General features: G+C 39.4%; 2 protein-coding genes across 2 annotated transcripts; both read right to left on the minus strand.

Moving 5' to 3' along the window:
* Positions 1-4,380: 4,380 nt before the first annotated feature.
* On the minus strand, positions 4,381-9,094 carry LOC103319040 (magnesium transporter MRS2-4). Its single transcript, XM_016792419.2, has 5 exons — positions 8,469-9,094; positions 7,633-8,081; positions 5,806-6,087; positions 4,823-4,964; positions 4,381-4,710 (listed from the first exon to the last, which is right to left on the minus strand). Exons 1-5 carry the CDS (start codon positions 8,716-8,718, stop codon positions 4,556-4,558), a joined length of 1,278 nt encoding a protein of 425 aa, XP_016647905.2. The 5' UTR covers positions 8,719-9,094; the 3' UTR covers positions 4,381-4,555.
* An 11,446-nt stretch (positions 9,095-20,540) lies between these two features.
* LOC103319054 (receptor-like protein EIX2) lies at positions 20,541-25,672 on the minus strand. The gene is given in 3 exon segments (XM_089047449.1): positions 20,541-23,000; positions 23,003-23,387; positions 25,390-25,672. Coding segments are annotated over 3 exon segments (2,829 nt in total). The 5' UTR covers positions 25,582-25,672; the 3' UTR covers positions 20,541-20,748.
* Between the last annotated feature and the right edge of the window lie 2,291 nt (positions 25,673-27,963).

Genomic DNA, 27,963 nt, shown 5'->3' on the forward strand with positions numbered 1-27,963 from the left:
CGACAGCCTTTTGTTGTGTCCTTTTTATTCTCCTTTTCCAGTTCAATTTTTTTTTTGGTACCACTAAATTCTATTCTAGGACTAAAGATGTTAAAATAAAAATAAAAATATTAAAAAAATTCATCCGTAAGTTTCTGTTTTTAGAATACGCAAGTTTTCTCTCCTGGTATAAAAGAAAGTTTGGATTGTGTAAAGTGATGGTCAAACAAAAAGAGGGTGACCCCAATTAACTATTGATCCGACAACTAGGTGGGCATAGGTTTTATTACCAAAACCCTAAAGAAAATGAGTGACAAAACAAAGTAGATTAAAAGTTGAAGTACATTAAATTTACAGATCAGTAGTCTCATATTTAACTCTATAAATTCATATGACATTATTTTATTAGATGTATAGACTCCATATATATGACACGTCAACAAACTAACAGAATTCTTGAGGAAATCTAACAATAAGACTATTTATGAGTATGGGTGTTAATCTTAAAGACCATTAATGACATCGAAAAAAAATAAAGAACGTAATCTAATAATTTCGTACATATTATCAACGTTTTGTGATAAAAACCCCCCCAAAAAAAAAAGTTAGCCAATAAAATGTGAGAATCCAAATTCAGCACTTACTGCAAAGTGGTAATATTCTGTTCATTGATAAGTCTTTTTTTATTTTTCAAAATTCAGCAAGTAGGGCTTTAACTTTTCTTTGTGGTGCTATGCAACTTTATTGCATACAAGCATTTCCCTGTTTTTGCTTTTTCTTATTGCAAACGTAAAGCAGGACAATGTGGAGTGAGTTGTTGACAACGACATTAATGATAAAATAATGGGGCATTGGCAAATAGAAATAGAAGAGAGAGAGAAGGAAGGCAGTTGGCACATAAAGTGTGCATGAGGGGAGACAGCCAGCCAATTCCTCATCAATAAAGTCTACAACAAGACAACAAAATCCGTACAATATAAAAATCAGACATGTCCACACATTTTGACCACATTTTTGCCTGTGAAATGGTTGGCCTTTGCCCAACTAAATAGGGCTTGCTCTCTCTTTAAGGCTCAATGAATTCCAATGATCATGAAATACAAACTACTAGTTGATAATCTAGTTGTCAAAGTGCATTCCTTTTATAAACAATAATGCTAGACTTGTCATATTTCTATATCCGTATACTAATACTATTTCATGTGGCAAGTTAAGATGGACATACATGTCCAGCCTTACCACATTGTATATTATCTTATATGGGAGGCCAAGATAGACAACTGCAGCACTTAAATTGATTTGAGTCTTTATTCTTTTGATAAGTTTTTAATTAACAGAAAAGAATTAAAATTTTACCCAAAAAAGTTAGACCCTTAATACGCTTTCACGTTTGTTCCCTACTGTCACTCCTCTCTCTTGAATCCCTTTTCCCCTCTCTCCCTGCTCTCTCTACACTCCATCTTCTTCGGTACACAAACATCTATATTTTTATACCACATTCATATATCCATCTTATGTGGCAAGTTAAATTGGAACAATCATGTCAATTAAACTATAAGCTTTTAACTATTCTAACATTTTCGTGTATTTTTTTGGATAAATTATAGGATTGTATTCATAATTCAACAAAAGAGGCCCAATACAACTAATCAGTGGTGAGCGCTCTCAACTAAAATCACACAGGAGACAAAAAAATTTTGGCATAGACATCCCAAATAAGTTGCAAACTTGAATAATAAAAAATAGATAAAGCTGAAAAAACCAAGCCAGAAAATACAAAAATACAAAAACTCAGTAATTGTATAATTTTTAAATATTTAATCATGTTACTCAAAAACTTATCCTCTTCCAATTTAAATTCTGTTTCCCTCCATAACTCATTCACCAGAGAAACTTTAAATGCCAAGAAATTAACCACATTTAAACTATTTCTTTTAATATTTCTAATTAATTTTGGTGAGACAGAGAGAATTTTGGATTAAAGGGGGTATGAGTAACATTTTTGCCCAGAAAGGAAGGAAGGAAAGAAAAAAACAGTTGCTGGAACTAAAAATAAGAGCATGTGGCAGAAGGAAAGTTTGCCGATAGCTAAGATTTGGGCAGGGAGATGTGGAGATAAAGGAAGTAGGAGGAAGGAAAAAACTACAGACGTTAAGTAAGTTAAGAGTTTAGTCAAGTTAGGGCTTTTTTATTATTTTTTTTATGAGTAAATTGGGTTTTTATTTTAGACGATGTGTCCAAGTTTTAAATTCCTTTATGTTCCGCTTTGGATGAAGGAATTGCAAATTATAGAATTTTAAAATGACGAATTTAGATTTCATCATTTCAATTTCTGCAATTGAAGATTTGTTTTGGATTATGTATATCGAATTTTGTAAATGACAGAAATTGAAAATTTAATGTTTGGATAGCTCATGTAAATAGTAAATGACAGAAATTAAATATTTGAAGAACAAAAAAACTAATAACCGAGATAGAAGGTATTCCTCAAGTATAAATAATATATCGTTGATGAACTAAATAACTCAACTTAAACAAACAAAGCATATTAGCAAACAAATCACTCCCCACGCAATGAACATGACAGCGTGATTTTTTTTTTTTTTCTCCTCAATTGGGAGTGCCTCATGGAATTAGAACTAGAAGCAATCAGACCCTGATACTTCTCTGGTACCTATGGAATTAGAACTAGAAGCAATCAGCAATCAAGACCACCGATACTTCTTTTCACTTGGCAAGCGACCAATGACGAGAAACTGAAGGGCTTGATTAAAAAGTTGCAAACAAAAGTATAGGAATAAATGATGAAATCAATTAATCACTGTCATAAGACTTAATTCAGGGTCCCAAAGAATGAAGGAGCACATTGGCCAAGCTTCAGCTTACGAGCAAGTTGGTGTAGATTACAATCAACATCTAATGGCTCACACAAGCGATAAAGCTAACAAACAACTACTGAGAGCACAGGTGATAACACAAAGTGATAAAGCTAGCGAACAACTACAAAGCTGTACCATAAACACCAATCACACACCAATATCCATGGGCATAGAGTATTTTGTTAAAACTTCCCAAAAATTCAGCCATAGTGCTGCAAAGATCACAAAACCCATGCAACACATTCATAAATTTAGTTAGAAACACCCAATTTTGATAGCCATTCAGAAACCATGGTAACCCTAAAATAAAAAAATATAAATTGAAGGAGAGAAAGGCTTGAAGACTAACCTTCAAACTTGATCTAAAGAGCCATGTAACCCAAGAAGAACTCCTCTTATTCTCAGCTATACTCCGCTTTCATAGGTTTTAGGCACTGTTTTTTTTAATGAAAAGTTGGTGCTTTTTTAATGTAAGTTTTGGCACACTTGAAAATATGAATTCCCGCACCATAGGAAATTGTGAAATGCGCCTATTTTGTGGAAATTAAACTTAGAATTTGATGCCTCAATTTCATGATTTTTCCACGCGTCATTTAATAAGTTCTGCGTTTAAGTTACAAACAAGGGAATTGTCAATTTCTCTTCTTTAATTCCTGACTTTTACCTAAATTCTGAGTTATTTTTCCTTATCCAAACGGAGGGTTAGATTAAATTTTAATGAGATGACATGTGGAGAACCAAAGTTAAGCAGATCATTAGTGATTATAGTTGCTTTTCATGTATTTATATCATAAAGAGCTGGTATAAAGTTTAAATAGTTATATCCTTTATATATTGTCATATTATTTTTATCAAGTTACAATATAATTGAAAATTGTTAATTGTGTGATCAACATGTTTCAAATTCGAGTGATTTTTTATTTTTTATTGCATAAATGATCTTTGAATGAATACCTAACGATAGACGGTTTGGATAATTGAAATACAATTCATAATGGGCCCATAAGAGTGTACTTCAAATAAACTCAGTTGAGGGATCTCTTAATTTAAGCTCTTTGCCATTGCATTGCAATAGTATATAACTTATTCTTTATTTTTGAGATAGAGCATAACTTATTCTTTATTTTTGAGATAGAGCGATTAACAAATCTAGGGGATTAGGAGGAGGAGTGCACACAAGGGGATTCGAACTGGTGCCATGGGGTTTGCAAACAAACACCTCTAGCTAAACACCCATTGGCATTACATTTATTCTACATTTATTCTAATTGGTTAACTGTAAGTAATATGCAAGGGTGTTCTAGCTCAAGTGATTAAGAGCATTTACCCATGAGGTACAAGGTTCGATTCTCCCCTCTCCAAAATCACATCTATTAAAAAATAAAACTATAGGTAATATGAATTATTTAAACATAGAAATCTAAACTGTTCTTTAGAATTAAATTTTATTTACAAAAATAACATTTTGAATTAAAAAATTAAAAACTAGAACTAAAATTAACCAAAAACTAAAGCAAAGACATTATTACTAAAAGAGGCATTATGTATTGATGACATGTGAAAATACATTCATCCGTCTGCCATATTATACAACCGTACACCGACAAATACCTACTTGCCATATAATTTCAAAAGAAAACTGAATGATGTTACAGCAGTTTGTCATATTAAGTCATGAAATCCCTAAAATGTTTCACCTAAAATGTTATCACAAGCAATTCTTTGCTGGCCCTACATTTCAGCATATACTTCAAACCCTTCCCGTTAGTAGGGTTCTTGAATAAGTGTGCGAATCTAGTATTATCTACACAAGATGACATAGTGGACTCATGAACCAAGCAGCTTCTTCCATCTGGCATACCCAAAGATAACAAAGAAGAGCAACACACAAAATGCTGTAATGCCTCCGACAAAGGGCTCAAATACCCCATTCATTTCGTATAATACACAGGGGATGTTCATACCAAAGATCCCAGATATCAAGGTTTCTACTGCTACAGCAAATGATGCAATGGTCAACGTCAACTGGAGCTGAATGAGTTCGTTTCGCTGGTTGTCGAGTTGAATGTTGACATAGTCCTCTGTGTCGTCGATATACTCCCGTACCTAGATCCAACGAACACGATAAGAACATGAGGAAGTTTTAAGGAGAGAATAATACAATTACTATGCCCAGTTTGTACATTTCAATTCTCTTCCAATTTACCATTTAGCTGAAATGAAAAAGGTAAATGGTCATCCACTAGTATTTAACCTGCCATTTCCAATTTAAGGATCCATTTAGGTTCAGCCAAAGGAACCAAAAGATCCATTGGGTTCAGCCGAAGGAACCATAGACTGTGTCTTTCACCTTAAAAATCAGTTTTTAGCTTCAATTATCACATCATTGAACATGACTAAATTACATTATGAGACAGGTCTCTTACTACCATTTAAAAGAAAAAATGTGCCAGACAGAGAGCATCATCAAAGTCAAGAAGCCAATGCGATAGCTAGCTATTATCAAGTGATGGATAGGTTAATTAATAGAAAGATCTAACTAGACTGATCAATCTTTACAGTCAATAATTCCTCCCCAATTTCAAAACTGGTTTCAAAATTAAAGTTTTCGTATACCAGTGTTAGTTAAATTAGTTCCGACTGGGAATCCACAAAGGTCTGAAGCCTCCAAATTATTCCAGAGCAAGTGCAACCACAGAACTTCTTATGGAAAACTGTGCAACATATAAATAATCCTACCTAAATTCAGTTATATGAAACTGAATCAAACGTGATAACTGCAAAGGTCAACCTAATGTTGAGAACTGATCCCTAAAACTGTTTATAAAGGGTTACCTTATCCATAATCAGGTCCTAGGAGAGCATTTTCAGAAACTGAAATTTAAAGTCAAGTTCCAAGTCGAGCCAGAAATTGAAATTAAACTAAGTCAGTACAAATGCCACTTACAGACAATATCTTGTTACGGGTTCCATCTAGTTGCATAAAATATGCCTCAAGAAGCATCTCTAGATCCTCTACATCATCATAATCCATATTGTTGCTAGTTACCAAGCTCCCGCTTTTGTTAGAACTAAGACGACGAAGATGGGGTGCGGTGTTGCTGATGCTAATTGAGGCAGAACGGCCCAAAAAAGACTCAGATTGTTGATTCTGAATCCATTTCCTTGTCAAATATAATTGCGCCATATCTTCATTGTCATCCAACAAATGCTCAATTTCATCCCTCACCTGACATCAGATAGATACATGCTTCATGTCCAAAAAGAAAATAGTTATAGATATCATGTGTATTCTATCAAATAGTAAAGAGTACCAACTTCTCTATTCCGACTGCATTTTTTTAGTAAAGACTTCTGCATGCATTAATAACTCAATGAGGAAAAAGAGAATAATGGTCAAGATTAAATGAAAGTTTTCCCTTTGGGGACCTCTGGGGACATCTGGTAAAATTGGGTAGAGCAAATGACATTTGTGCAAGGCAAGGCAAGGAATATTTTTATTTTTATTTTTAAAAAGTAACCAACCATTTACAAAAAGTGTACATGCTACAATCCAAACAAGAAAAAATGGAGTTCTGCAGAAAAACACATCCTAGTGGAAGAAAACCTCCTAAGGATAAGAGACGGAGAGGTAAAGAGAGCCAAAAAGGCTCTTTTGATTATAGTCCAGCATAATACTGAAATAGGCAAACCCTCTATCTGACACAATGAGAAATATCTAAATCACATGCACCTAAAAAATTATCCATCTCCAAAATCCACTTATAACAGGAAACCATCAAGCTGCCATGAGAAAAGTACATCTTTCAGTTATACATAGCCCCAGCCTCTTCCCTAGCAAGAATGACAACAGTTAAGTTTATTTATTTTTTGGTCGGACTTGAGTTTAATTTTATTATAAAGAAAATGAAACAATCTATGGGGATATTGGGTTTGCCACCCCATCAAGTAGAAACATTGATGACCAATATAGTAAAGCTCAAACTCTTATGTCATTCACTTCATATCCATGAGACCAGGCAGGAAGCATATTAAGAAAATAAATCTCATCACAAATTTATCTATTATTGCCCAGAACACGAGCCACCCTCTTAAAACTTATTCAAACCTGCATGTTACTCATCCATAAGAGCATTTAGAAAATGGAATTATGACATCTTTAACGTCGTAATTTCAATTTCCTAAGTGGATATATATTACAGTTACATTATACTTAGGCTAAGGTGTTATTTAAAGTTTGGGATTTAGAAGCCAGAAGCCTTAGACAATTTCATACGGCTTGAATGCGGGAGAGGCTATGAAGAGAAAAAAATTGTATTCCGACCTCACTACAATTACGAAACAAAGACCAAGGTAACTAAATGAAATCAGATTCCATAATAATGGCTATTCAGTGTACCAAACAACCACAACATTAATGCCAAGACAACCAACTAGAGTGACTAGGAAGGCAAAAATTTATGCTGAATGAATCTATAGGTGCTTTTATTAGTCAATTGAATGCATTTTAAGATAGCCCCTACTACCAACAACAAGCTAAAATTTACTGCTTTATGTTGATATTCACAGTTTTGTATTATTTGGGGCATCAATGCTCCAGGAAGCTTTTCAGTTATCAAAACAAATCGAAATATCACAAGGATTATGACTCGACAAACAACTTGACTCCAAGATGGGTCAGATTATTGATGTGAGACACACGATTAATGATGTGTGGATCATCTGGACAAATATAATAAAGAGATCCTCGTTAAGAACAATTAAGCAAGCATACCTTCTGTACACGTGCAAGCAAACGGGTAAGATTGCTTTTCAAACTCCGCACAAGTTCAAGGTTCTTGGTGCTAACATTTCTGGCAAGTTCATCCAACACAGGGTAAGCTTCTCTCTCAAGGTCTGCCACACTTGAATCCAAGAATGTACAGACAACCTCTAATGCAATCTCCAGAACCTGAAACTCAAATGGGAGATCACACTGCAAACCTTCAGTGGCCTCTGGAACAGGTAACCATTGCCTTCCTGTTGAAACATCCATTCCATTATCTTGTTCATCAAGTGGACTTGCTTCTTCAATCCTGGATTGGCTTTTCTGAGGAAGCTGTTGCCTTAGCTGATCTGCAAATGGAAGAACCTCCTGCCTAAGAGGATCAAGCAACAGAACCTCTTCAGCTGTAACTATAGCCTTTATAAACTCTAAATTAACCACCATGGCCTTCTCCCTAGCTGCAATTGAAATGAGGAAAACATAATTATCAGGAGCTAAAACTTTTGCCACGATCATGGTGTACATGTAGTCCAACAATCCGAAGGTCCTAAGCGGTAACTTCAAATGTACGAGTAGGCTGCTTACCTATCCATTTGCACAAAGCATTCCTGGCAACACCCTAAAACTACAACTCCACAACCAAGTTAATGGTGGAAGACCCAAACAAAAACAGGACAAGGAAAACCAACTAATACAAATTGCACTCAGAACCCAGAATCTCAATCTCCTAAAAGACACCTAATGTAGCATAAATTCATAAAATTTCGAAAACCCAGAACACAAATGAACACAATTAACAAAACAAACAACTTAATTGATTCAATAAAAATAAACTGGAGAAGTACCAAGGATGCTGGAGGAATGGGAGAAGACAGGGCCAAGAATCCTCAGGTCTCGGGCGGGAATGGCAGCGCGCCGAATGATAGCGTTCTTGTCGCACTCGACGAGCTCTGATCCACCGAAGCTGTCAAATCGCATCCAGAGCCTGGCTCCTCCGGCCTTCTTCTTCCCCTTCACAGCAGCAGCACCACCCGCCACCACACCCAGATTATTATTATAATTGGCATTGTTATTGTTTGTTGGCGGAGATCTCATCGGCTGCGGCGGCGAGGGGAAAGGGGAAGGTGGGGGGCCAATGAACTTCTTGGGGCGGCGTTTGCTGCTACTGCTTCGCTTGAAAGAGAAGGGCCCTTCCCCATTGTTGATTGTGGCTGGTTTTCTGGTAATTTCTTCTTCTTCTTCTTCTCTGTTCTTTTTCTTCTTCCTGGGTTGGTGTGTGAGTGTGTGGGGTGTGAAGTTTGGTTTTATGAATGGGAGTTTGGAGGGCAGTGAGTGATGGATGGGCAGAAACTAGCGATAATCGAACATCTTCGGCTCCGACTCCGCCTCATCCTCCCCTGCCGCTTCTTTCACTTTCTCTCTCTCTCTCTCTCTCTCAACACACTAGTTCTGTTTTTATTATTATTTTTTGGTTACAAGGAGGGCCGAAGCCCAATGTTTTTAATATTATTGAACACTGGACAACTCTATCACATGAAAAGTGGGGTGCGTCATTTATTGACGGATTTTTCGGTACTTTGAGTCCACTTTTTATTTAGGGAGACTTTGGAAAAACAAAAGGATAGAAATTTTGTAAAAAAAGTTCCAAAATGAGATAAAAATTGTCATTATTTATTTTGAATTTCCTAAAGTTAATCTTTATATTTAGTAAATGTCTTTAATTTGAAAGTTGATAGTTTTGTCTTTTTTAAAAGCTTTGGCTTTTTTCAAAAGTAATTTTTTTTTTTGGCTAAAACCTAAATTTACTTTTTATTTATTTATTGCCGTTGCCCTATTTACACGAGCAGGTGGTCGCCCTAATAGTCCTATATATATTGGAAGGAAGGAAGGAACTGACTCACACAGAAATCACAAAAGCCCTAGCCCACATCTCTCCAAGAAACTCATTTAAGCATGCATTATCTACTACTCTTAAGTCTCGGAGAAACGTCCATTCCAAGAAACCAAGAAATATTTCATCTTTAACAAACCTACACATACTTATATATGGCACCTTGTGAGTATGTTGATGTTCCAATTGGATTTAAGTTTCGTCCAAGCGATGATGAGTTATTGAGGTATTGTTTTCTTAACAAGGTTTCTGGCACACCTGTTGATACTCTTTTTGGGAGATCAACTTAGAGAGTAGGTGATAGTGAATGATGGGTGAAGGTGAGGACCTTCAGGCATGTGTGTTAGGACTTGGGCAAACGATAAATGTAAAGAAGACAAGATATACGTGGTTCACCCTTAATGAATGGGCTACGTCCACGGAGAAATATATTTTCATTATAATAGTGTATGATTACATTTGTACATGAGGTTAGACCCAAATATAAAGATGACAAGTGAGGGATCTAGAAGAGAGTCCCAGGCCCTAAGTGGTCTAGCTCGAGACCGGATCCTTCTCTAAGTGGAGAGAAGAAGTCCCCCTTTCATATGAATACTATTTCCTATTTATAGAGAGGTGAAAGTGGGAGGTTTGTGTAGATTTTCGATGTGAGACTTTGTGCAAGTTGCTGTGGTGATGACATGTGTCTGCCTTGGTGCTAGTTGCTTTGAGGTCGGATATGCTCGGTTGATTATGGTATAAACAGTAGTCCCCCAAGTTCGCAATCAAGAAGTGACTCCTGGGTGGGAACTTGTGAAATTTTTGTGCAATCATGACCGAGCATTCTAGGTTCAGTGGGAGCCGTAGGGCAATTCCTAGTCCCTCAAGTTGGCAAGTTAGAAGTTACGTTAATACGTGGAGGGTATGATAAAAGCAGTGAGTCTCTGGGACTGTTGGTAGCTAGGTACTTGGACATTTGACAAGTCCTTAGAGCCGCCCTTGTGTTTCGGGAGCTAGGCTTCGGCAAGGGAGAATTGGGGAAGCCATTTCATGCTTCAGTGCTCTTTGCCGTCGGCAAGGAGGCTAAGACCTTTTTTTTTTCTTTTTCTTTGAATGGCCATGTGGCATGGGCTTTGGGGAATTTTGTGAGCCCCTTATATATGGCGGCTTGGGCTAATTAGTTTGCAAGGGCTGGGCCCTGGATTGGCTTTGGCAAGTCCTCATGGGTTTGAGCCCGATGAGTTTGGCAAGGGTGTTTTAAAGGAGGGAAAAAGAAAATATAGCCTAGGCCCGTTTCTATTCCAGCAGATATAGATGTGGCTAGGGTGTTAGAGTTGGGGCAAAGGTTGCAAAGGTTGCCTTTCTGGCAGGGTTTTAAAGAAACAAGGGCTGGGGTTGTGGAAAGAGGGGTATAAATTCCACTCATGAAACTTGCCGTTTCGCAAGGTCCAAACGAAAGAGTTTAGGTACCTTGTGAGTAAGAGTGAGTCCTCAAGTTTGAGTTGGCGCAGTCATTCCCTTGTGAACCGATCTATTTTTCTTCAACCCTTGCCGAACGGCAAGGAGTGGATCAAGAGGTTTTCAAGGCCCCTTTGTTTTTGCGTGTCCTCCGATCCTTTTAGCGGCCCTTGCCATTCGGCAAGGGTGTGTTGTCTTCAAGAGTGGTTTTTCCTTCGAGATCAAGGCCTTCGACAAAGGAGCCAGAGCTAGGCACCGACATGAAGGCGCTAGAGCTAGAGCTGAAACTGCTGGTTCGGGCGTGATTTTGAGCCGCGCCTTGTAGGGAAAAGCAATGGGTACGACAAGAGTGCGGAGAGTTGAGCTTGCCCGTAACATCAAGGAGGTTGGGCTAAGGTTGCTTTCGACACCATCGGTTAGGCGCCACGATCCTTGTCATTCGGCAGGACCATCCCCGGGGCTGGGCCCTTGAGCTTAGGCTTTGTAGCCGGGCTATTTGATTTTAGCAAGATTCAATTTCCCTTCCACACGGCCCTACTGCCGCTCGGCAAGGGTGTGTTGAGTAAATTTTGGGGCGGTGGGCCTCACATGCGTATTCTCTGTAGGAGGTGAGTCGTGAAGGGTTGGGCATGAAGTGTGTCTTCTGCACCTATCTCATTCGAAGGGTGCCTTGAGTTTTAGCTCTGGGCTATACGGAGTGCCCAGTTTTACTCAAGTCCCCATAGAGTCCGCTCCGAAGGACTCTTCTAGAATTAAGTCTGTGGTTGCTTCCTAAATTCGAATGTTGGTTGCCGTTCGGCAATGCCCATCCGAGACTAATTTGGAGTATGCAAGGGTCTTCGACAACTCGGGACAAGCCGAGGAGCCTTTGGTGAGACTTGGTAGGGCTGAATGAGCGGGAATCAAGCTGGGCCTTTGGTGGGTGCCTAGAGAAAATTTTGGATTTTCTAAAGTGCCAATGTAGCCGTGACTTTGGGTGCGCGGTTGTTGTGGCAAGTGACTGGTCCAAGTTTTTCGGCAAGGACGAGTTTGGAGAGAGGCTTCACCGCGTTCGTTGTTCGGGTTTCTTTGACAAGTGTGGGCCGCTGGTTGCTCGGTGGAGGCTAGGACATGGTCCGCCCAAAGTCGAGGTCAACTCCGGTTGGGCAAGACGGTTGGTCTATAATATTTGAGTCGAAGTTTGGAAGAGGATTCTTCCAAACTTACGGAGTCGGGCTTTGTGGAATCCTTCGGTAAGGTTTGGGTTGTCTACTTTTGTAAGGCCCCATATTCTTCTATTCGAACCGCTGCCGTTCGCAAATGTGTTTGGGAAACTATAGCGCGGAGGTTGGTATCATCTGTTCCCAGCATTCTCAAGCTTCGCAAGGCTGGTTTGAAAGTAGGTGCCGTGTGATCCTAGTCCACCGATCGGCAAGAGACTCAAGAAGGGCTTTTGGTGCTCCTCCCGGTCCCAGGCCCTCTGCTTGTGGGTTTTCCGTGAGCACAAGGGCTTGGTGAGGGCTGACTCAAGACTCTGTGAATCTGGAGAAGTATTTCGTGAGCCCGTGCACATAGTCTTAGGGTTTGGTCTTCTATCCCACTTGCCGATCGGCAAGGTTCCGAGAAGATCGAGTGTGAAGATCAATGGTGTGGAGTTGGTCCTTCGCAAAAATCTGCTGTTGTGACCCTTCGATTTTAGCATATGTCAATCCGTAGTACATTTTTCCACATCCAAGGGTTTAAGCATCCAAGGGTTCGTGAGGTCTTGGTTCTCTAAGGGCCTAGTTTTTGGAGGAGGGGCTAGCATAAGGGAGAGTTGAGCTTGTGCCTGGCTGTCAATCTGTAGTACATTTTTCCACATTTGCTAAATTATGTCTAACTTGCTAGCCCTTAAATCATAGAATGACAGTTTACTAAGCTTTTGATTTAAGTGATGAAGGATGCTTGGGTGCCAAAAGGAATTTCTTGGCGGGGTGTGCCATATTTTGGAGACAATATGTGAGGTGCCGATCTGAAGCTTGTTTTGCCTTCAGATGGTGGGATTTTCGGGCTTCCTTTGTGCCTTGTCCATCAGCATGTTGGATGATATAAATTTGATATTTCTCACCTTGAGATTTGGTGCGTGTTGCAAGCCATGCAAAGTATAGCCAACGTTTTTTTTTTGGTTTTTGTTGGTACCTAAGTACTACGAATACTTAGGCTTTCGACAAGCCTTTGGTGGCAGACCTTTAAAGCCGGCAAGAAAGTCGTGAGTTTTTCGACCTAGCCTTGCGTTGTTGAAATGAGCCGGACCATTCGGAAGCGTGGCATAGTTTCAGGGCGGGCTGGTTTTGAAGGAGGTGAGCCATCATATTTTGCCATTCGAAATGCTCAGATTTTGCATGCAATTTGGGATTGGGCTCTTGGAGTCAGGGCCATGGATGTAAGAGTGGCCATTCGGTATTCAAGCACTGCAATCTTGGATTTCGAGAGTATAGTATTATGTGTCCTGGTCTTGGGCTTTGTCAAGCCTTGGAGCGTGCCTGAGGGCGCAAACTCTTGCAAGGCTCGGGCTATGTTGGTTGGGCACAAGCAGATCCCTTGCTTGGCCTTCCTGCTGTGGCTGAATATTTTCGAAAGTAGTTGGGTCTTGAAGGACAGATTTGGAATCCTTGAGGTCTGGGCCTTTGACATCGTGGTGTTTGCAGTGGTGTTGAGTCGAGCCGTGGTTTGGTATGGTGACTCCTTGCCTTCCCCTAAAAATTTTTATGCTCCTTGCCGTCGGCAAGGAGGCCAAGGAGGTATCGAAGATAAGCCTAGGCTAGAGGTGAGCAAGGGCTAGTGTTTGTTGGAAATGGAGAGAGCAACCTATAGCCATTACACAGCCCTTGCCGTTAAGCAAGATTGTCCTTGAGCTAAGCTTCTGCAGGGAGCCGGATTGGTTCCAGAGCTGGTCTTGGTTTTAGAGAGACTTCGCAAGTAGTGGAGCTGGGCCTTCAATGTTGTGGTAGGGTTGATGCTTAAGAAATTTGGGAGCAAGGTCCCACCACTTCTTAGAAAGCCTAGGTTGCTTCAGTATGGTCCTTGGGGCTAGGGACCGAAATGGGCTTGGACCATTAGTTAAGCAATGGTGGGCCCTTTGGAGCTAGGCCTTGTGCTTAAACATAATCCTTCCAGGTAGCCTCGTGCAGCTCGGATCTTCTAACGAAGGCTTCACGAGTTGGTCATGACGCTCGTGACGATGAGCGGGCATCGAGGTTGAGCTCGAGCAGGAGTTACCGTGACGATGAGTCGGGCATTGAGGTTGAGCCCTCGGTCAGGGGCTCAGCGTGGCGAAGGAAGCTGGGCGCGAGTTGAATCTCGGTTAGGAGGACTTGGAGTTCATTCTTGCATGCCTCTGCTTTAGCTCGGTGAGTTGGAGCTGGGCCTATATGGAGGTAAATAGGTTTGAAGAGGCCCCCCCTTTGAACTTGTTTGACATTTAGCGAGTCTGAGGGAAAGGAGGCTAGCTCGTGTCCGCGCCATTAAAGGTCTTGATTTCTCTCCTGGCATCAGGTGCTTTCGGAAGTGAATTTCATGAACCTTCATTCAAATTGAAATGATGGCTCGTTCCTAACTATGCAAGCCATGCAAAGTGATACTCTAATTGAATTGGTTACCTGGGTAGCTATTATTCATATGCAATATTTATATGTAAGAAGAGAGATTTTATATTGTGGTGAGGATGTACGTGGGTGTCGCTCATATCAGTAGAGGTTTGCCAAGGCATCGTATCGCCTTTATGATGACGAGGTGCCGAAGGCATTGCTTGCTTCAATGATGATGAGGTGTCGAAGGCATCACTCAAGCTGAATGACGACGGTGCCGAAGGTAACACGAAGCTGGCATGTTGTAAGACATTGTGACTAGGCGCGAGGTGCCGGAGGAAACACAAAGCTCGCATGTCACAAGGCAATGTGGCTAACGCGAGGTGCCGAAGGGGGCATAAAGCTGCGTGTCGTAAGGCGATATGACTATGCACGAGGGTGCCGAGGGCAACACAAAGCTCGCATGTGGTTAGACACGATGGTGCCGAAGGCAACACAAAGCTTGCATGTTGCAAGGCATTGTGGCTAGGCACGTGCGTACCAAGGCATCTCTCGCGGCGGTTGATGGCTGGGTGCCGAATGATGGCGCATGGTCTGAAGGCATCGCCGCGCGATTGATGGCTAGGTGCGAAGGCATAGCTCATACCAAATGATGGCGAAGTGCTGAAGGCATAACGCTGCGCCAAATGATGAAGGTGCCAAGGTATCGCGGCGCCAATTGATGGTCGGGTGCCGAAGGCATCGCTTAGCGTTGCTGATGGTCGGGTGCCGAATGATGGCGGTCAAGGCATCGCTCGAGCCGATTGATGGCTAGGTGCCGGCGCATAGCTCATGCCAAATGATCGCAGTCTTTCGAAGGCATCACTCGCGCCAAATGATGATGGGGTGCGGGCATTGCTTGCGCGGATGATGGCTGGGTGCGAAGGCATAGCTCATGCCAAATAATGGTCGGTGTCAAGGCATCGCCTAAGCTTATATGATGAAGATTGTAAGGGTGCCGAAGGGCACCGAGGAAGGGGAGACGACATAAGCCTTTTGTATCAATTCCCACAGACGGCATGAAACTGTTGATGCTCTTTTTGGGAGATCAACTTAGAGAGTAGGTGATAGTGAATGATGGGTGAAAGTGAGGACCTTCAGCATGTGTGTTAGGACTTGGGCAAGCGATAAATGTAAAGAAGACAAGATATACGTGGTTCACCCTTAATGAATGGGCTACGTCCACGGAGAAGTATGTTCGCATTATAATAGTGTATGATTACATTTGTACATGGGGTTAGACCCGAATATAAAGATGACAAGTGAGGGATCTAGAAGAGAGTCCCCGGCCCTAGGGTCTAGCTCTGATACCTGGATCCTCCTCTAAGTGGAGAGAAGAAGTCCCCCTTTCACATGGATACTATTCCCTATTTATAGGGAGGTGAAAGTGGGAAGTTTGTGAGATTGATGTGGAACTTTAGCGCAAGTCACTGTGGTGATGACACGTGTCGCCTTGGTGCTAGTTGCTTTGAGGCTGGATATGCTCAGTTGATTATGGTATAAACAACACCATTTAAGTATAGCAATATTGTGCCAGAATTCAATCTTTATGGTAAGAAAGAGCTATGAGATATATGGAATGATTTCGGTGGACAAAACTTAGAAAAGGGTGAAGACCTCTACTTCTTCACGAAATTGAAGTTAGTGACACTCATCATCAACCAGCACAAGGTGCTGGTTTTAATTATGACCTCAGCCAATTTCTAGATTCTGATGATGTTGATGCCTTGATGAAGGATCTCTCAAATTTGGATAACATCCAACCACTTACAGCACAACCATTGGGAGGAGGATCACATCCATATCCATGCATAATCGAGAGTCTGCATTGATGAAGACTCGGGCAATATTAATTTTGGATTTGGGATATCATCGAAGATCAAGCGGTGGTGAACTTGGTACTGAAAATGTTTCACTCAATGTGTCCGGCTTCCCTGTTCACGATGATGGGATGCTCGATGTCCCGAACCGTGCTAGTTTTGATGATCTGGTGGACATGATCCAGGTTTGAGGATAATGATGATGAATTGCAAGCTTTTGCAGCTTCACAGTCAATTATGGGAATGGAGAGCACTACCACTGCTACTACGTACTAGTGATGTGAAGATGTAGATTAGACTTACTAGTTAATGGCCACGTTCGTGAGATCAATGCAAATTACAATACTGTTCTTTTGCTGCAATTAATCATTATCTGTATTTACTTATTTGTTTCCATATTTGGCTGACATTGTGTTGTTTGTTTCTACAAGAAATATTTAAAAGAAAAAAAATCTAATTCGTTCCTAACAAAACAACAAAGATATCGATGCTAAATGGCTACAAACTAGGTGACCAAGATACTTGTTTTTTTTTTTTGGACATGGCTGCTACAATTAGAAAATAGAAAAATATCATCTTTATAATAAAAAATTAATGCAAGTATCTGGGTTACTTCTCAAACTGACATGGCAAATCTTTTTATATACTCAATTTCAAAATAGACTTCAAGCTGAAATTCGGACCTCCTTGCAACCAAAAAAGTATTTCTTAAGAATCTTGGAACCATGTGTCTCTGATTTGGATAACCAACAGTTACTTCTCTGGAAATTGACCAAGCCATTTCTTGAAGGGTTGAGTTAGGCCTAATGGGCCTCGAGTTGTGAGTTTTATACTTAAAAGCATCGGTGCAATTAACAGTGGACTACCTATATATATAATACAGTCTCGATCTCTTGGACCATAGGAGTCCAAGAAATTGTGGTCACCCACTATTGGATATTAATCCAATGGTTCAAAAAAGTTTCTTAAAAGGAGTGCAAGAGTGAGTGAACCGTTGAATTTACATCCAACGGTGAGTGACCACAAATCTCTTGGATCCCTGTAGTCCAAAAGATCAGGACTGATATATAATATATATTTCTACCATTATTATATTCTTTGATGTGGAGCTTACACATCATAAGTTTGTATCAAGCCACTAACCATCTCAGATCTCTCTAGATGGGATGTTGCTTGAAAGGTCCAAGCAATGGGTTATACTTCACTTCTCTACCTTTTGTGTCATATCCTCGGTTTGGCTCCCCGTAGCACGATATTGTCCGTTTGGGGCCCCCTCTCTGCCCTCAAAGTTTTGTTTCTAGGAACTCCAAAATTAAGCGATTTGGGGCTAGAGCAATCCTAGGATGGATGACTCATTGGGATGTCATATAAAACACATCACCCCTTCTCGGTTGGTCGATATGGGATGTTACATTTTGTCACTAACAACATTGCATTCTCTAAGGGGATATTTGTTGAAATGTCACCTGAACTTATACCTTAGTTTCAATTTGTAACCTGAAAAAAAATTTAAGAGAAATGTCACCTGAATTTTTCAAAATTTATAATTTGTCATCTGACTTTAACACCATCCAATTTTCCATCCATAATAAGGGTATTTTAGTCTTTTCATTTTTAGGATAGTTTAAAAATAAAAAAATCAATATACAACCCTTTCCTATCAAACATTAAAAAAAAATTAAAAAGTGCATTTTTTTTCCATCCCCTGTCGTCTCTCTATTCCCCGCCTCGCTTTTCTCCCCCAAGACCTGAGCATGGAAGGAATAGGCTGCCATATCTGCCAAGCTGCAATCAAAACCACATTGACAGGAATTCCCACCATACCTCCAGTAAAGCAACTATACAGAGAAAACAAGTGCCATGTCAATTGAAAAAGAAATGCATTTATGAACCTTTAATTTTTATTGCCTAGTAGCTTACCTGGGAGATAAAATAAAGATGGGAGACAAGAGCGGATTGGAGAATAATGGGCATGTTAGAGGAGAATTAAAGGTGGGGATGAGGTGCTCAAGTCTTCGGGGAGAAAAAAGACAGAGGAGAGGGGAGGTGTGGTTGGGAAGGGAGAATAGAGAGAGACGACAAGGATGGAAAAAAAAAAAAAAAAGCAATTTTCACATTTTTAATTTTTAATTTTTTTTGTCGAAATCAATTTTTTAATGTTTGGCTTGATTTTTAATAGTTTATTTTAAAATATATACAACTTTGTATAATTATTTTTTCATTTTTAAACCTCTTAAAAATGAAAAGACTAAAATACCCTTACTTATAGATGGAAAATTGGATGATGTTAAAGTCAGATGACAAATTATAGATTTTGAAAAATTCAAGTGATATTTCTCTTATTATTATTTTTTTTTAAGTGACAAATTAAAACTAGAGTATAAGTTCAGATAACATTTCAACAAATATCCCTTCTCTAAGTTATGTTATTAACCTTGTGCTGTCAAGAGTGAAAACAAAAGATTTGAAAACGGAAATAGTTGTTCATTGTAGCCCAAGCACTGGGAAAGTCACCCAAAAAAATAAAAAAGAGCCTCCCTTTTTTTCTACATATCCAGCCCCACATCTGGTAGACAAAGTTAAGCCTCATCATTTGGCCCGCGGGCTCATGGGCGATGGGGCCCGCCCACCATTGAAAAAGCTCGGCCGCCGTTATGGGCTTTGAGATGGCCGACTTGGGCAGGCAGGCTGTGGTCTGCCCGCCCATAGGCCCGGCCCGATTAAGAAGAAAGCCCGGCCCGCCCACAAGCCTGCCCGTTAGGCCCGCATAGATATATAATTATGTATAAATAAGAGTTTAGGATTAGGATTATATCACTTAAATCACATATATAATTTGTTTCATTTCATTTACTTTTCTTTACTCATTCCTAGTTTATAATTGGATGATTAGCACATTAATTTGTGTCAATTATTAATACAACAATTATATATCCCATTCTATTGAGGGATCCCTCAAATAATTTTATTTGAGGGACGCCGCTTTAGGGTACCCTATAATTTTTTTTCCAATGATCCAAACCATCTATTTTTTAGGTCTTCATTCATAGATCATCCTTACAAAAAATTAGACAAATCGGAAACCGTTTCGACATCTAATTAGGTCCTACAAAATCAATGAACACGGTACTTCAAGAAAGTACTTAAATTTTCAATAACTCAATTGAATGGTCAAATGATATCGGATTCAAATGATTTTTTGTAGAGATGATCTTTGAATGTGTATCTACAAAATAGACGGTTTGGATTAGTGAAATACAATCCGGAGTGGGCCCTACAAGGGGTGTCCCTCAAATAAGCTTATTTGAGGGATCCCTCAATGGAAGCTCTCAGTATATATATATATATATATATATATATAAATAAGATGAACAATATATCATATCACTAAACATAATCGTACTACTACCACCAAATATAATCATGTTTTTCTTGAACACATCACCAAACATTTACATATTTATTTATATCATCCTTTAAAAAAAATATCTTTTTGATACTTATTATTTTTTTAAATTATTTCCTAAAATGTATTATGGTCTAATTATGTAATAACCTCAAAAATAATACTTTGTTTTATTATTTTTGTGGAAAATCTTATTAAGTTGTGTGACTTTATTGAGTATTTTATGAATTTGGTTTGATGTGAAAATATTGGAATTAAGTGAGTTTAATCTCAAATTTAGACTAAAATGCCCTTATGATTAAGTTTATAATTTTTTTCGAATGAAGTAGGCCCGTTTCGGCCCGGCCCGTTGGGCTTAGCCCCACCGGCCCAATGGGCTTTCTCAAGCCGACCTATGGGTCTGGGCTTGGCTAATTTTCTAAAAACCCTGCCCCGCCCGATATTTTCTCTCTCTTTAAAGCCGGCCCGACCTGCCCAAGCAAATTTGGGCGGGCAATGCCCGGCCCATTGACGAGCCCTAGACAAAGTCAGTATGGATGGACTAATAGGTCCACAAACAAGTCCGTCATGAGAAGAAAAATGAAAAATGAGAAAACCAAAACGAACGTCAGCGTTTCCTTTTCGTATCACAATTAATTAATCCTATGCACTGATTGTCCATCCCCAATAAACATATAAACAAGCCTCTGATCGTATTGATTGGGAATATTTATCCCTCTGCATTCTTTTATCTTTCATCCTATTCAAACTCAGTAGACTCGAATTTTCTGAAGCATCTCTTTTTTTTTATTTGAAAGAAACCTCGGCGGTACGAGGAATAACTTTATTGATTAACAACTGAAAAAAGAAGGGGGGGATTTAAAGCCTGACCCCGATTACAAGCATCGATATCCAAGAAAAGTACATCCTATTTAAAGCATCTCTTAAACTTTTGGTAACGATAACATCTAAAAGAACAAACCAAGGTCAATCTACCTGCAGAAATAGTTAAAAATGTTCAACAATGACCCCATAAAGCTTCTTCACAATGCTATTTAGGAACCGATTAAAACCAATGCTCCATGGCAAGTTCAACAACAACGAGCCAAGAACACTCCAAAAACCGAACAGAAATCCTAGTCCCAAGCTCAGATAGAACCAACCGTCTTCAAGCAAATAACTTCCTCCGTGTTTCTGATCTGCTACTGGTGGTACTGTCCCGTTGGTATTACTGCAGTTCACTTCAAGTGGAGGGCCACAAAGTTTATTACCAATAAAACTGGATTGATCAAAACTCTGAAGTTGAGTGCTTTTCGGAATCTCGCCTATCAAATTGTTGTAGGACAAGTTCAAGACACTGAGAAATGTCAAACTTGACATACTTGGAGCAATTTGACCACAAAGTTGATTCATGGACAAATCAAGAGATTCTAACCATCTCATATCACCCATCTTGGGAGGGATTCTTCCACTCAAAAGATTGTTTGACAAATTCACTGACTGCAAGTAGATGAGGCTGGTAAGTTGTTCAGGGATTTCTCCAGAGATATTGTTGTCTGAAAGGTCCAAACTAGTTGCCAATCTAAGAAGGCTGTTTCCATATTTCACTTCTCTACCTTTCGACACCAATATTGCAGTCTCTATTTCGTTATCTTCAAATGTATCATCATAATGATTATAATTTCCATCTTCAAAGGAAAAACGAGAGATTTCAGAGTTTGAAGCCATCGCCTGAAATTTGTACAAACATATTGGCATTCTTCCTGAGAGATTGTTATGTGCGAGGTCCAATATTTGGAGAGATGTGAGATCGCAAAGTTTGTACGTAATGTGGCCATGAAACTGATTTGAACGAAGGCTAAGAACCGCCAAACTTGAAAGGTTTGTTCCAATCCACATTGGTATCTTTCCTAGAAACTTATTGTAACTAAGGTCAAGAATAATAAATGCTGTACATTTCTTTAGATATGGAGGCAACTCCCCATGCAAGTGATTATTGCGCAAGTGCAAGTATGTGAGGGAGAGTAAGTAGCCCAAAGACCTTGGAATATTCCCAATTAAATGGTTGCTTTCTAAATTTACAACTTCCAATCGTTCCCAGTTTCTGAAACAGTCAGGAATTTTTCCAGATAGAAGATTGTTGTCCAGACGAAGAATTCTAAGTGTCTTTGGTTTACTACTATTATTACAGAAGAAGTGAAAGAGCGTTCCAGAAAACGATGAGCTGGAAAGATCTAGTATACCTACTTTTGATGAAACAAGAGGTAATGAACCATTGAACTGGTTAGAACCTAAGAAAATATCGAAATAACGCGAACTGGGAAATATATGTGGAACCTCACCATACAATTTATTTTCAGAGAGATCAATATGCTGTAATTGGGAAGAAAAGTTACAAAACCAAGTCGGAATGGTACCTGAAATTCTTGTGTTGAGCATGCTAAGAGCAACCAACTGCGTTTGACTCTGAAGCCACATGGGCAATTCCGATGGCTCCAGATGCCAAGAATCTAAAATCAACATTTCAAGTTGAAATGGAGGAAGCCAGTGTGGAGTAGTTTCAAGAGTCAATGAGTTTCCAGGTGCGTCAAATTCCACCAATCTTGTAAGATTAGTGAAATGTTGTTGAGAGACAACACCTGTTAAATTATTATCACCAATTGCCACAGCTTCTAGGCATGACAGATTGCCAAAGGACGGTGGAAGGGGACCTGATATTGAGTTATTATCAAGAAAAAGGAGGCGCAACTTTTCAAAATGATCAAGCTTATCTGTTAAATGGCCAGAAAGATTGTTCGATGATAGACTCAATGACTCTATTTGACCTGAACTACACCTAGAAAAACTTTCAAAAATTTCTGACACGCTTCCATTGAGATTGTTCTCCGACATAGCAAGAGTAGTCAACTTACTAAGATTTCCCAAAGAGTTTGGGATATTCCCTGCAAGTTGATTAGAATCGAAGTCAAGATTGACAATGGATGTGAGGTTTCCAAGGGAAGACGAGATCTCACCATGAAATAAATTGTAGGAAAGAATTAGGGACTGAAGATGGCTAAGCCTGTACAACCATTTAGGTATGGTAGAACTGATATAGTTGCCCTGGAGATCAAGGAATTTAAGATTAGTCATGTTGGCAATACCACCAGGTATGTGATAAAGTCCACAAGCAGACATATGGAAGCTCTCTACCAAAGACGGGAGTGTGTTTGTCACCCGCAACCAATCAGATGCTTTGCTAAGATTTGCACAACTCATGCCAAGTGTTGCAATTTAGAAAGACCAGAAATCCATTGAAGGCTCTCAACCGAAAGGGAGTCAGTCGTACCTTCCAAATGGTCATCGTAATCATAAGAATCTTGTACTTGTTGGCAACCGTGCAGATCAAGAACCTGTAGACTCGTTAGATTTCCCAATTGATGAGGAATTAATCCGACGAACATTGAGTTTGAGAGGTTAAGATATCTTAAACTTTTGAGAGAACCTAAGAAGCTAGGAATCTGCATTCCTTGAAAATCATTGTTGCTTAGATCCAAGTAGCTCAGATGCTTTAAATTGAGGAGAGATGGACTTATCTTACCACTGTAAGTATCGGCAAGGTGGAGCTCGCGGACATGACCGGTTAAATTGTCGCAGACAACTCCCGTTCAAAGAAGGCAGCTATGAATTATGTAAAGGAGCGTGTTATGGACAAGATTTCGGGCTGGAAGCAGAGCTCGCTTTCATTAGCAGGGAAGGAAGTCCTTATAAAGGCTATTGCCACTGCTGTTCCAACGTACCCCATGCAGTGTTTCAAATTTACAAAAGGTCTATGTGAGGAAATCAACAGTGAGATGGCCAAGTTCTGGTGGGGAAAGCCTGACTCGGACACTAAGATTCATTGGAAGTCTTGGTCTGATTTATGCCTTCCTAAATCTGAGGGTGGGTTGGGTTTCAGAGACCTCAATACCTTCAATTTAGCCCTCCTTGGTAAACAGGCATGGAGACTGATTCATGAGCCTAATTCCTACTGGGCAAAATTGATTAAGGCCAGGTACTTTCCAAATTGTGATTTTATAAACGCTGTGGCTGGTCACCGTCCTTCTTGGGGTTGGATTAGCTTGCTGGAAGGCAGAGAGGTTGTTAAGGAAAATATGAGGCATCAAGTTTTCAATGGACTCAATACTAAGATTTGGCAGGATCGTTGGCTTCTGCCTCCTCACAACGGTTTTGTTGTGCCGCTGAACAATGTACCAATGAATGCTCCCCAATTGGTAAGCGAGATTTTAGATGGCCAGACCAGAACATGGAACACTCAAGCTCTAGCTCAGTATGTGAGCCAGGACACCATTAGGCTTATCAGGGAGGTCCCTATTGGTAACTTGCACAGGGATGACAGAATTGTTTGGCCCTGGAACAAATCCGGTTTGTATTCTGTGAAGTCTGGTTACAATCTGAAGGTGGTCTCTGCTTCTTACAGCGGAGGGAATAATCGGTCGTCCCATGTGATTGAAAAAGGTGTGTGGAAGGATATTTGGGCGTCTCCCACTCTCCCAAAAATCAAGTTTTTCCTCTGGCGCATGATGGTTAGGGCCTTGCCTACTAAGTTGAATCTGTATCGCAGAAGAATTACTTCATCTTCACTTTGCCCCATATGCAATCAGTATGAAGAATCTGAGGAACACGCTATCTTTCTGTGTCCTTGGACCCAAGCTGTCTGGTTTGGCTCACCATTAAATTACCGTGTGAACCCGCAAAGCCTCACTACTTTTGATCGCTGGTTCAATGGGCTGTTAAATAGTCAGATGTTCTCAAAATCTGATAGAGTATGGGTTTTGTCTTTGGTTAGTTTTATCTCGTGGGAGATATGGAAAGCAAGGTGCAAGTTTCTTTTTGAAGACATTACAATCGATCCCAGAAGTGTGGTGGAACGGGCTGCCTCAGCAGCAGAGGAATTTGGTGCGCTGAGGCATCATGCTTTCTCCACCAGAAACGGGGCTGGTGTCCTCTCCCAGCTCGCCGGTATTTGGAAACCCCCTGTTAACGGTGCAATTAAGATCAATTTCGATGCCGCTTGGAAAAACCATGAGGCAGGTTTGGGTGTGGTGATGAGAAATCAGAACAAGGATTTCTGCTATGGTTTTGCTAGTAAACGATGTTGTAATAATGCACTGAATGCAGAAACTGAAGCAGCTATAGAGGCTCTAAGATGTGCAAGGCTGAGAGGCTACTCAAAGGTGGAGATGGAATCAGACTCAAAAGTCCTCATTGACAATATCAAAGGTAATGTATGCACGAAGGCCTGGACCATTCTTCCTTTACTAGATGAGATCAGACGCCTGAGTACAGGGTTCTCTGATGTGGAATGGCGTTGGATCCCTCGTGGAGCAAATCGCGCGGCTCATGTGACGGCGGCGATAGGATTAAGGGCGGTGTGTCCGCAAGGATGGGCTAACCAGCCACCTCCGTCCCTGGTGCGGGTTCTGGCTTCTGATGGACTTCCTAGTCCCCCTTAATTGTAATTTTTGTTTTCAGTGTTTTTGTCTCTGTGGGGAAAAACTGGTTTCTAGACTCTGTGAGTTTAGTTTTTTTTCCCTGAGTTTCTATTAGCTTTTCAGGTTAGTATCTTTTTGTACGCCTCTTTTGCTATCAATGAAAGCTCCTTGGTCCAAAATTGCAACAATCTCCTTCACCAGCCCAAGATGAAAGCTGATTGAAATGAAGATGGTGCTTAAACTTCAAAAGTGCTTGTCTCTCATTTTGTTTGCAAGGCGCACTCAGATTTGCATTGCATAATAATAAGCAAATGGTAAATAAGGTTGCAATGCTTAGAAACCTGACAACAGTGCTACCCATATTCATGAGCTAAATTATATCAACTACTTACGCTGTGAGCAATAATGAGTCATCTAAAGTGCTATTTATACTTCTTTGGGGGAGAGGACGTGTCCAAACGGGATCTTCTCTTCTCACATAGAATAGAATATCATTTACTTTTCCCCTTTCAACTATTTTGTAACACATAATTTATCATTAAAGTCCTCTTTTCTCACTAGCTTGGAATGTTTCAATGAAAAATAATTTTGATTGGTTGATAAACTTCAGATTTTCTTTATTTTATTGACAAAACGAAAGGGACGGTCAATTGCTATATCTTCTCGGTAATTGTAAATTCAAAGAAAGTTGTGGTATACATATAAATGTGTATATATGAGTGTTGTTTTTTATTCTTGTGGAAATTGGGATGTGCAATTAGTTTAATTTTAGGTGAATCTGTTGGTAGGCCTTTATTTTGGTTATTTTTAATTTTGATTTGTTTTTAAGGCCATTTAGTAATTTTAAGCCATTTAAATAGTTCACTGGGTTTTTTATTAAAATTTTTTGGACTTAATGTGTTTTTTATATGATAGGATGCTTTGATGGGTTTTTTTGGTGAACCTCCTTTTTTTCCCCCCCATTTTACCTCTTTTCTTTTCTTTATCTATATGAAATTGGTTTTTTCTAAGTTGCAGGTTTGATTTTTCTCTATATCTGCCTATTTGATTTCTGGGAAAAAGGCACACTATTATCTTCATTTGAATAAAGAAATTAAAAATTACATAGAATTCCAAAATGATGGAATTTAAATTTCCATCATTTCAATTTCTGGCAATTGAAGATTTCAGCGTTTAGATTTATGTATGTTGAACTTTGTAAATGGCACTATGGAAATTGTGAAATGACACCTATTTTGGTGGAAATTAAACTTGGGAATTTGATGCTCTAATTTCCACGATTTTTTCCACACATCATTTAATAAATTCCACGTTCAAGTTGCCCAAACAAGGAAATTGTCAATTTCTTAGTTCTCTTAAATTCTCGACCTTTAACTAAAATTTGAGTTATTTTACCTCATCCAAACTAAATTCTGAGTTAGTTTCAATGATTGTAATTATTTTTATGTGTGAGGAGGCATTCGTGAACTCAATAAACCAACCCTTTGATACACATGCAGTGATTTGGCTGTGTTCATCTAATGTCTTCCTCTTTCCTCCTCATGGATTTTGATTCTTACAGTATGTTTTATGTTTGTCCTTTTTCTTACTAATTCAAGATATATAATATTCTCATCTGTCATGAGCTGTTATCTTCTTTCCTAAGAAAAACATATAAACAAGCATATGATCGTATTGAAAAGAAAGTTAATGATTATTTGCATGACACTTCCTCCTCCTAAAGTAATTAGACTTAAATTGAAAATCATACTACATGGGGTATACACACTATCAATGTGTCATGAGAATTCGAATCTGCAACTACTTATTTACAAGTCAATGTCCTTTTTCATTGGGTTAGACCCCGTTCGTCCTTTTTTTATTTTTTTTAACCTATAAATAATGAATGAAGAAGTAAATTATGATAGGAAATACAATTATTAACAAATTATTTCTATTTGTTTGGTAAACTTTGGAGGTCAAAGCAATTGGCAAGTCAAGAGAGTTTATTAGACAAAGTCGTTAGTAACTAATTTATAGGTCAGTCAAAATAAAAAAGACACAAGGAAAATCAAGTGCCGGATGCCCTTTTTCTAAGCACTGACAATCCACTTACGAGCATGCCTTGATGCACCACAATAAATTGGAGAAATGAAAATTAACAAAGACAACTAGACTAGTAAGTTGATGATTTTACTTTCATAATTTACCACAATTTTTTATTTTATTTTATAAACACACATATTTATACAAGATAAACACACAAAACAGGACCACATCCATGATCTGCTTCTGCTAGTAATTGAATGAATCATGGAATTATTAATTTGGAACACAGAATATCTATTGAATTATAGTCTTTGCATAAAGTTAATTAGGTAGCCTTTCTTTTTCTTCTGGTCTGAACATGTATTTCAATGAACGGGGGAAATTACTGGATGATGAGACTTGTGGAAATTTGGTATTGGTTGGAAGAATGAATGTGTGTGGCTCCACATAAGATTTTAACTTCACAGACTTGAGAATCACGAGTTCCACATCAAAATTCATGACAAATTGTTGTAGGTATTGACTTGACTTGAGATGGTTTCATACAAGTTTGTCTGCATCCTGTGGGTCAGCATCATATGGGTCATGTCCACTCAACTGTAATTTGCCTCCCATGATCCCCTCCCATGATCCCATCAAAGCCTGGAGCTTTGATGAGATATTTTGCTTGGAAGCTCCAATTAATTCACTGATCGTTTACTTTGAGTTGACTGACTTAAAC

Source organism: Prunus mume, linkage group LG2 (genome assembly GCF_029339155.1).
Source record: "Prunus mume cultivar Tortuosa linkage group LG2, ASM2933915v1, whole genome shotgun sequence".
NCBI lineage: Eukaryota > Viridiplantae > Streptophyta > Magnoliopsida > Rosales > Rosaceae > Prunus > Prunus mume.